Genomic DNA, 10,315 nt, shown 5'->3' on the forward strand with positions numbered 1-10,315 from the left:
CCAAATTCATCAAAATATGACATCGTTTGGTCCTTCAAATCCTTAAATTACTTTTTCCAAAATTTTCAAGCCCTAACCCCTCATTTTCACTAATTACCATGATTAAACAACGGAAAATCACCATATATACAAGTATTAGGGCTCAATTAACTTACCTCAACGAAATCCCCTTGATTCCCTCTTCAAACCCCTCCAAAAGCTCCAAAAACCGAGTTGAAATTGTGAAGAATGACCAAAATTCACGAAGGGTTCTATTTAAGGATTCTGCCCAGGTTTTTTGCACCTGCGGACCCTTTCTCGCACCTGCGCTTCCGCATCTGCGGACACAGGTGCGCACCTGCGCATTCCACTTAGCTGACCAGACTTCGCACCTGCGGCAGTCTCCTCGCACCTGCGAGCCCGCAGGTGCGACCCATTCTTCGCATCTGTGAACATTTCCGCATCTGCGAGCCTTCAACGCACATGCGATCATCGCACCTGTGGTTCCCAATCCGCAGGTGCGGACACACCAGAACAGCAGCTCCATCTGCATTTTCCAACTTCAACAACTCCGTTAACCACCCGGAATCACCCCGAGGCCCTCGGGACCTCAACCAAAAATACCAACAAGTCATATATCAACATACAAACTTAGTCGAACCTTCGAATCACTCAAAACAACATCCAAACACCAAATTACCCTCGGATTCAAGCCTAAGAACTTCTAAATTTTCTAAATTCGGCAACCGATGTCGAAACCAACCAAACCATGTCCGAATGACCTCAAATTTTGCACACACACCACAAATGGCACTACGAACCTACTCAAACTTTCGGAATTCCATTCCGACCCCGATATCAAATTTTTCACTGCCGACTGAAATCGTCAAATTTCCAATTTCGCCAATTCAAGCTTAATTCTACCACGGACCTCCAAATCACATTCCGGACGCACTCCTAAGTCCAAAATCACCTAACGGAGCTAAGAGAACCATCAGAATTCAAATCCGAGATCGTTTACACATAGGTCAATATCCGATTGACTTTTCTAACTTAAGTTTCTACTTAAGAGACTAAGTGTCTCAATTTACTCTGAGTTCCTTCCGGACCCGAACCAACTAACCCGATATAACATAATATAGCTGAATAACATAAAAAGAAGTAGAAGTGGGGAAAACGGGGCTATAACTCTCGAAACGACCGGCCGGGTCGTTATAATTTTCCTTTAGTATTATTAATGTGGATTCTTTTGCCTTTCCTTTTGATTTAATTTTTTTCCCTTCAATTGTGTCTAGTGTTTTAAAGTGTTGATCTTCTATAGGAATTACACTCTTATTTTCCATTGTAATTTCATAAATCGGAATGTCTTGCTCTTCTGGTATTTCAGAAATCAACATCAGTTGCTCTTCTGGAACATATGTGGTTCCCTTCAATAACTGTTGATTGTCAATCTCCATTATTGCATTACTTTCTTGTTGTTGATCTCTAATAATGTTTTCAGAAAGTATTTCTGATATATCAACAACAAATTTGGAACCTTTGTAGTATGGATCGTTTCTTAAAAGTATCGTACAGGAAGTAAGTTCTTCATCTTTTGTCACGTGTATTCCCTTGACAGTACCTAGATTGATATTAAGCCATATTGTTGCTTCAAACTTATTCTTGTCGAACTCCATAACTTGAAAAATCTTATTCATGAATTCTTCAAATGAAGTCCCATCATTTATAAGCAGGAGCATTATTTTATGATCTAAATACTTGTAATATGGTGTCCATTTGCCATCGAAAGGAATAATCAAGAAATTTGTAATGCATCTTGCATTTAATGTACACAAATAATTAGATTTTAGGAATTTTATAAGTTTTATATATCAATTCAGAAAGCTCTAATCTATTATTTGAATCACAGATACTTTCAGTATAATAAGCTGGAAGATTCTGAGTTTTTGATATTAATTAAGAAAAATCCAGCATATTATACTGGGGTTATCTTTTTGCACCATTTGATGTATTATTTTTTCTAGTTTTGAATTAAAGATCCCTCCAGTATTGTATGCTGCACAGTTTGTATCTTTCACATATGTAATCATAAAAGTTTAGCATTTTATTCACAACATTAGGGAAACCTTAAAAATTTAGATGTGTTTCTTCTTGTTTGAATCACAGATACTTCCAGTATAATCTACTGGAATTTTCTGAGTTTTGCATATTAAATTAAGAAAAGTGTAGTATTTTATACTGGTGTTTTGTTCTATGCCATTTTATTCATAATTTTTTGTAGTAGTTTGAATGAAAGATACTTCCAGTATAATACATTGGAATTTTATGAGTTTTACATATTAATTCAGAAAGATCCAGCATATTATACTTGTGTTTTGTTCTGATTTTGAATCAAGCACTGTAACATCATTTTATGCAGTATTTTTTTTGGTTTTGAATTAAAGATACCTCCAGTACTATATGCTGCAGACTTTATAGTTTTGACATATGTAATCATAAAAGTCTAGCATTTTATTCAAGACATTAGGGGAACCTTAAAAACTTAGATGTGTTATTCTTATTTGAATCACAGATACTTCCAGTATAATCAGCTGGAAGTTTCTGAGTTTTAGATATTAATTAAGTAAAGTCCAGCATATTATACTGGATTTTTGTTCTGCACCATTTTATGTTATATTTTGTGGTTTTGAATTAAAGATACCTCCAGTACTATAGCATATGTTATTTTTTAAAGAACATCATAACAACAACAACAACCCAGTATAATCCCACTAGTGGGGTCTGGGAAGGATAGTTTGTGCGCAGACATTACCCCTACCCTGGGGTAGAGAGGCTGTTTCCGATAGATCCTCGGCTCCCTCCCTCCAAGAACTCCCCACCTTGCTCTTGGGGTGAATCGAACTCATAACCTCTTGGTTGGAAGTGGAGGGTGCTAACCACTAGAGCAACCCACTCTTGTCAGTTACTTTTATAGAATATCATAAATTACTTTAAATTAAATTATATTTATATATTATACAATTAAGTACAGAATAAATATTTTTCATATGAAATTTATAATAATATCAGAACAATGCAGATTTTATTAGTTACGATCTGTATTACAAACAAGAAAATATATTATACAATTAAGCACAGATTAACGCATTGAGAAAATTCGAGATTAGCACAGATTAAAGCATTGAGATCAAACCAGAAAATTCGAAGAATCAGAAGAATAATTGAGAGCTTACTTCAATCTGTAGATTACGCCGCAATATTCTGCTGAAACAGAGTGTGAGGTCGTGTTGCGTAAATTTATAAATAGAGTAGGGGTAATTTAGTCAATAATAGTTTTTCGTGCTAATTTAATGGCTAAATAAGGTTGACTTTTGATTATGTAGCTAAATTTGATTGACTAGGCGTAAAATGGCTATTTATGAATTTTTCGCTATATATCTCTATCTATAGTTTGAGTTGCAACAGTCATAGATATTGGGCTGGCCTTCACGGGACCATGGGCCAAGTCCACTGAATAAGAGTGCGTGGGAGTCCAGCTCTACAAAATCCATCCCGTTAGTCTCTGGCCTCTCCTGATTTTCCCTCCAAAAGATTGTACTGCAAGGATGGAGCCATGGGAAGCATTGGATGTAGACGATTCTGACCTCCATTCTCTCCTCCGCCCTTGTAAGCGTCTCCACCATAACTCTAATCTCTCCACCTCCACTTCAACTTCTCCGCCGCTTCTGCCGCCGTCTTCTCAATCTTCCGAATCCTCACAATCACAAAATTCTCAACATCAGTTACAGTCGCCGCCTCAACGCTTCATTCCCGGACCGGCAGGTGCCGTACAAGCTGCAATGATCCAACGAACTTACGATCGTCAATCTCATAGTCTCATGACCTCTCAAGGTGATAATCTGATACCTACGCAAGAGTATATTAGGAGAGCCGTCGAAAATTCTTCCGACTTCGACTATGATTTCCAATCCAATCCATGGCGTCGTGCCCTTGAATTTGTTGGTATGTATATTAGGGATTTGAGCTTTTGCTTATTGGTACTATTATCATTTCGTTTTTTTTGGTCAATCTTTTCATGAATTAGGTGTACGTGTATGTTTATTCAGGTACGGAGAACGGAATAAATCCTTGTACGCCTTTGAGCTCTGTCAATAAATGCCTAAAAGCTTCTAGGGTTGATCAGGTATTTTAACTTTTTCCCTACTCTATTCATGGATAAAGGCATCATTAGAAAATGAATGTAACTGTTCCATTTGACTACGATGTTAAACCATACAATTATTGGTCTCAATTGGAGGCATATGTTTAATTTTTATATTTTGAAATACAATGTACTAACTTAGAAAATTTTGGTAAAAGGTAAGTAGTCTTCTATAACTAAAGTATTTAGAAAGATGTACAGAAATGATAGTCAAAGAAAAACTTATCTGATCCTCCAAATAATAATAGTGCCATATCACTTGAGAAAAGAGCGAGTATTAGAAAAATGAAAACAGCAAATGCTCTTTTCCAGAGAGAAATGGGACCATAGTTGAAGTACTGGGTCCCAGATTGTACATTTTCTGATAGTCTTTATGAAGTTTTAATTCAAGTAATTTTACTCTTCGATGCATACATATATAGATGGTCAGCTACTTGTATAACTTATTTTTCCTATTGCCTGTCTCAGTGGTAAGAATATATGATGAGATAAAAGCTAATATCACCATAAAGAGTGCAAAAGGCCTTTTGGCTTCTATTAGTCAGTATTGTGAACTCTGTTTTCGCGATAGCCCTAATTCCTGGCAATTATTGTTTTTGTTAGGTTGTGGCGGTTGTTAAGTCTTGTACACATAATGGTCTTGGCGGTCTGATGGTGACTTTGAAGGTACAGTTCTTTCGAGCATAATGCTGATAACACTGGAAGGAGTTTGCCAAAGTTGCGACTGATTTAATTAGTTCCAAATTTAGGATCCTACAGGTTCAATTGGCGCTAGCATTCATCACAAAGTACTTAATGAGAGTCAGTATGGAAAGGACATTTGCATTGGCTCAGTTTTGATACTACAAAAGGTATATTACTCGAAGACCCAACCTCTTGGCTCCATTCAAGAGTCAAAACTCAACCTCTTGGTTAGAGGTGTAGGCTCCACTTGTCTTCTCCATGTTACTTTAAAAAGCATATGGAACATAATGTGCGATATATCCACATTTGACTTTAAAACTATTTACCTAATTTTGGAATTCCAGGTTGCTGTGTTTTGCCCTTCAACTTCAAGTTCATCGTATTATCTTAACATAACACTCGGGAATCTGACAAAGGTGCACATGCTTAGCCTACTATTTTGTAACAGCAATTCTTACATCCATGCATAGCTATCACTAAGACTGCAATCTTTCAGGAAGAAAAACATATAAGTGTGAAATTTGTTTTCATTTGTTTCATGAAGTTATATGTCTGCAATTAGCTGAACCAGCTTCCCCCCAATCATGTACTGATTTGTAGTTCCATGTCAGAAGTTGTGTTTTAGGGATGAAAAACCAGGTTCCATTGGGAATGCCTTCCATGTGATCATAAAGCTCAATTATAAGCACCAGCTATAAATCCTGTATGTTGACACATAAATGATCATAGGCTTGGTTCATTTCTTTTTATGAAACAACAATTGCTAGAGAAAGTGTTATATAGGTGCTTTCATCAGGTCCCCATGTAGGCAAAATTTATTGATCGCTCCACCACGTATTATATGGATAAGGTTTTGTGTTTCAAAATTCAAGTTAAACAAAAAATGGAAACTATATCTTTTCACTGTCAATTGACCTCATCTCTTCTTAACGCAACTTGCATAGTAAATGTAAAAAATTGGTGGAAGTCGTGCTGAGGACTATCAGATTAATAGTAGTATCACCGTTTATTTGTTCGTGATCTCCATACTTCTGTGTGCCTAAATAGTCTGCATAAGCGGTTATGTTACTTTGCCCGTGTGATGGACGTGGTTGCCTGAGGCATTATTCTGCCAAATATGAGTATCCCCCTTCATCCCGTGTAATAACATTCTATAGCGCTCCCCCCCCCCCCCCACAACCCCCCCCCCAACCACACACACACAAAACCCCTCAAGAACTGCCCAAACTTTCAGATGAAGACTCCTGTAAGTTGGTATTCTTTCTCTTGTATTCTCTAATCTGGTATTGTAGGTGAGCACTTAGCCTCTTATGCACACTCACTAGGTACCACATAAGGTTCATAATCATAATCTTGTATCATGATCGACTTATAAAAAACTTGCGTCATGAATTCATGATTGATAAATCTTTGAGTTAAGAGCTTCAAGTTCCATACCTTCAGGTTTTCTGCAAGGAAAGTGGACCTCCATCAATGCACAGCTCAACAGCATATGAAGTCAACCACAGTGATCCTGAAATTGGTGAGGGTTGATATTTCTTTTTAGGGCAAAGGTCCAAATGTGCCCTTGTACTATATGAAATTGAGCACATTTGCCCTTCGTTAATATTTTAACTCAAATATGCCCTTACCGCCACATAGTTGGTCTATATATATATATTTTTTTGATCGGTAAAGAGCATTATATATAATAAAACCAGCAAGAAGAAGTTGCTGGATCGGTTACAAGAAATGAAACTACGTTACAAATTGTGTAGTGTGCTAATAAAGTCAAACATGGCACAAGTGTCAGAAACACGTACATCTGCCATGTTACACCAAAAACTAAGCAAAACAATACAGTTGAGTTTAATATCAATAACTCTATTCTTCCTACTATCAAACAACCTATCATTTCTCTCTTTCCAGATGCACCACCAAATTGCAGCCGGTATAGTATTCCAAATTTTGATAGAAGGTCGTTGAATATCTAATTTGTGCCACCCTTGCAACAACCGAAGAGTTGAAAAGGGCATACACCAAGAAATGCCCAAGATATTGAGGAAAAGGTCCCAAATTTGGGAGGTAAATTTACAGTGGAGGAAAAGATGGTTGACGTCCTCCAGCTGCTCTTCACATAACACACATCTGTTGACAAGTTGCATACCCCTTCTCTGTAGGTTGCTTTGTGTGAGACAAGCTTCTCTAGATACCAACCAGAAAAAACATTTAACCTTGGGAGGGGCCAGCCCCTTCCAGATGGGTTTCCAAGGCCAAGGAGTATTTAGTGGGTTAGATTGTGTCAGAATAACATAACATGATTTCACCGAGAATGTGCCTTTCCAATTTGATGTCCAGATGAGGCAATCAGGCGCAGGAGAAGAAGAAGAGGATCTATGGAGAAAGTCCAAGAGACTCAGATACCTATCCACCTCCCAGTCGTTTAGGTTTCTCCTGAAATTGATGTGCCAACCATGATCCAATCTAAAGTCCGAAATGAGAGCATTTGTCGAGGAAGTGATTCTGTAAAGGTCTGGGAAGCTGTCTTTAATAGGAGAGTTGCCATGCCAAATATTATGCCAGAATTTAGTCTTTCTACCATCGCCCACTTTTATTGAAGAGTGCAACATGAAGAAATCCCGCAACATCCTGATATGTTTCCAGATACCAAGTCCTAAAGGAGTAGGAGTAGGTTTGGTGGTCCATGGATCAAGAAAACCATACTTGGAGCTAATTACAGCCCTCCAGAGAGAGTTTTCTTCTTGATTGAAACGCCAAATCCACTTACACATTAGGCTACTGTTATGCGCCTTCAAATCCCTAATCCCCAGTCCTCCAAACTTCTTACTTCTGATGACTGTGTTCCACTTGACTAAGTTAAAGCATCTCCTATCTTTGTTACCTTGCCAAAGGAAGTCCCTACGAAATTTATCCAACCTTTTGGAGACACTTACAGGCATTGGAAAAAGAGCCATGGTGTAAGTGGGTAAAGAATCCAGAACACTGTTGATCAACACCAATCTCCCTCCCAGTGAGAGATATTGTCTTTTCCAAGTAGACAACTTTCTCTCGCATTTCTCTAACACATCACTCCAGATAGATATAGCATTAGATTTGGCCCCAAGAGGAAGGCCCAAATAATTTGCAGGAAGAGAACCGATGTTGCAACCCATAATATCAGCCAGAAGTTGCATATTAGGAACCACATTGATAGCAAACAAATGGCTCTTTAGATAATTGATATGCAAACCCGACACTGCCTCGAAAGCCAAAAGAATCACTCTAAGATAAAGAACTTGATCAACAGCAGCATCACATAGAATCAAAGTGTCATCCGCGTATAAAATATGTGAGATGTCAATAGTGGAGAGCCCATTTACACAAGTAGAGAATCCCCTGATCCAGCTTAGAGTTACACAGTTGGCCCATATATGCCCTTTTCGAAACGAAATTCACCCAAACTAATTAGCTCTTTCGTTAATTGTATTAAAGTGTATTACAAACACTATTTCCTTTTTATTAGTACTTTTTTTTCTTTACCTTTCTCTTTTCTTTCTTCTTTTTTCTTTTCTTCTCTTTTTTTTTTCCTTTTTCTTTCTCCCTTATCGGATTTACTCCATTACTGATGTCTTCTCCATTTTCGTCACCAATTTCACTTGACAAAACTCATGAATTTCAATTACTAAGAAAATTCTTCCATAAGGTAATCAAGTTCCAATTTCACTGTCCCTCTAAATAAACGAAATTAAATTGTTCCAAAAATTATGGTTTAAACTTTAAAATAATAAAAACATCTCAACCTTTAACAATACTCAAAAGACCAAAATATTTAAATTGTTTCCAGAAAGATAATTTAATGATTAAAAGCCTAGAGTTCAAGTTGTAGTGTTATAAATTTGAGTTGTTAGTCTTTTTTTATTTTTTTTCAGCTGGACATTTTTTTTTTTATTAACTATGTAAATTAGGGGTGTACATGGAACGGGTTGGTTCGGTTTTTATCAAAACCAAACCAAACCCATTATATCGGTTTGGATTGTTCGGTTTTGTTGGATTTTTGGGTTTTTTGTTATATAAATATTATTTCAATCTTACTTTGTTAAATTTTTTAGAACTAAATATATGTTCAGTAAAAATTAAAAGATTGACATACATATGATCTATTAAAATATTCTTATGGGAGAATTTTCTTAGTAATTGGAATTCATGCAGTTTTGTCAAGTGAAATTGGTGACGAAAATGGAGAAGATATCAGTAATTGAGGAAATCGAATAAGGGAGAAAGACAAAAGGAAAAAAAAAGAGAAGAAAAAAAAAGAAGAAAGAAAAGAGAAAGGTAAAGAAAAAAAGTACTAATGAAAAGGAAATAGTGTTTGTAATACACTTTAATACAATTAACGAAAGAGTTAATTGGTTTGGGTGGATTCCGTTTCGAAAATGGCATATATGGGCCACCTGTATAACTCTAAGGGCATATATGGACCAACTATGTGACGGTAAGGGCATATTTGAGCTAAAGTATTAACGAAGGGCAAATGTGTTCAATTTCGTATAGTAGAAGGGCATATTTGGACTTTTTCCGTTCTTTTTATTGTACTATGCCAAGTCTGTATATTAGGAGGATTTTCTTTTGACAGTAGCACTATTAATGGTTTATGAGAAAGGCTTCTAGTATTTCACCTGGCTAATTATTTTCATATATAAACTTATCAGCCTCTGCTAGAAAAGCTTGTGCACTACAGAAGATTTCCATCCCATATAAAGAAACTGTTGAAGAAATCATAGATCATAGGACCACAGAATGCATGTTTGCAGGTGGAAGTTTGCATAAGGAGATTCAAATGGACAAGGAAAATCTAGTTCCAAGTAGCTACATTTGCAACAAAATTAGAACCTCCAATGAGACATCCATTGTAGACAAAGAATGTCACAAGCAGATGCAAAGTGCTGCCAAAGGATTTGAAGGAACAGACAGAAACAGAGGGACTCTCCACGAAAACAATAATCAGCAAATGGAAGAGAATTTTCCGGGTTCCCTCTCTCCGGGGAACAAAAGAGCTGGTTCAACGAAGAACCACTTTGATCCAGAAATTCAGATAGCTGATGAAGTTAAGGATTACAAACAATCAATTGTGTCGAAGGTGTCACAGCTTCAGTGGACAGATGAACAGCTTGACGAACTGTTTGCCTGCGAGGATGATGAATGTTCTTTACTCTAAAAAATTTTGTTCACTTTGGCTTAGTTTCCAGTTAACCCTGAAAGAAATCCCTTATATTCGTGTAAAGTGCAATCAAATCCTTTCTACTTTGATATCCCTAGTTCTTCATCATTTTAATCACCAGTTTTCAAGCTTTCTGGTGTAATTAGGTCCTTTATACTATTTTGATGTCCATATATCATCAGTCTCCAGCATAATCATTACATTTATTATTTTGGTGGTAAATTCGGTCTCAAAGATATTTGACGGAACATTGA

The 10,315-nt window shown here is 36.8% G+C and overlaps 1 protein-coding gene across 2 annotated transcripts; it reads left to right on the forward strand.

The window, feature by feature from the left end:
* The first annotated feature begins 3,487 nt into the window (after nucleotides 1-3,487).
* On the forward strand, nucleotides 3,488-10,203 carry LOC107799381 (uncharacterized). 2 transcript variants are annotated; one of them, XM_016622487.2, is made up of 7 exons: nucleotides 3,488-3,981; nucleotides 4,086-4,162; nucleotides 4,784-4,846; nucleotides 4,930-5,031; nucleotides 5,209-5,280; nucleotides 6,308-6,386; nucleotides 9,655-10,203. In XM_016622487.2, exons 1-7 carry the CDS (start codon nucleotides 3,585-3,587, stop codon nucleotides 10,056-10,058), a joined length of 1,194 nt encoding a protein of 397 aa, XP_016477973.1. In that variant the 5' UTR covers nucleotides 3,488-3,584; the 3' UTR covers nucleotides 10,059-10,203. The 2 variants fall into 2 exon arrangements, with proteins under 2 accessions (XP_016477973.1, XP_016477971.1); XM_016622485.2 differs by having other exon boundaries at nucleotides 3,489-3,981; nucleotides 9,553-10,203.
* The last annotated feature ends 112 nt before the right edge of the window (nucleotides 10,204-10,315 follow it).

The sequence above is a fragment of the Nicotiana tabacum genome, chromosome 4 (genome assembly GCF_000715075.1).
Source record: "Nicotiana tabacum cultivar K326 chromosome 4, ASM71507v2, whole genome shotgun sequence".
NCBI lineage: Eukaryota > Viridiplantae > Streptophyta > Magnoliopsida > Solanales > Solanaceae > Nicotiana > Nicotiana tabacum.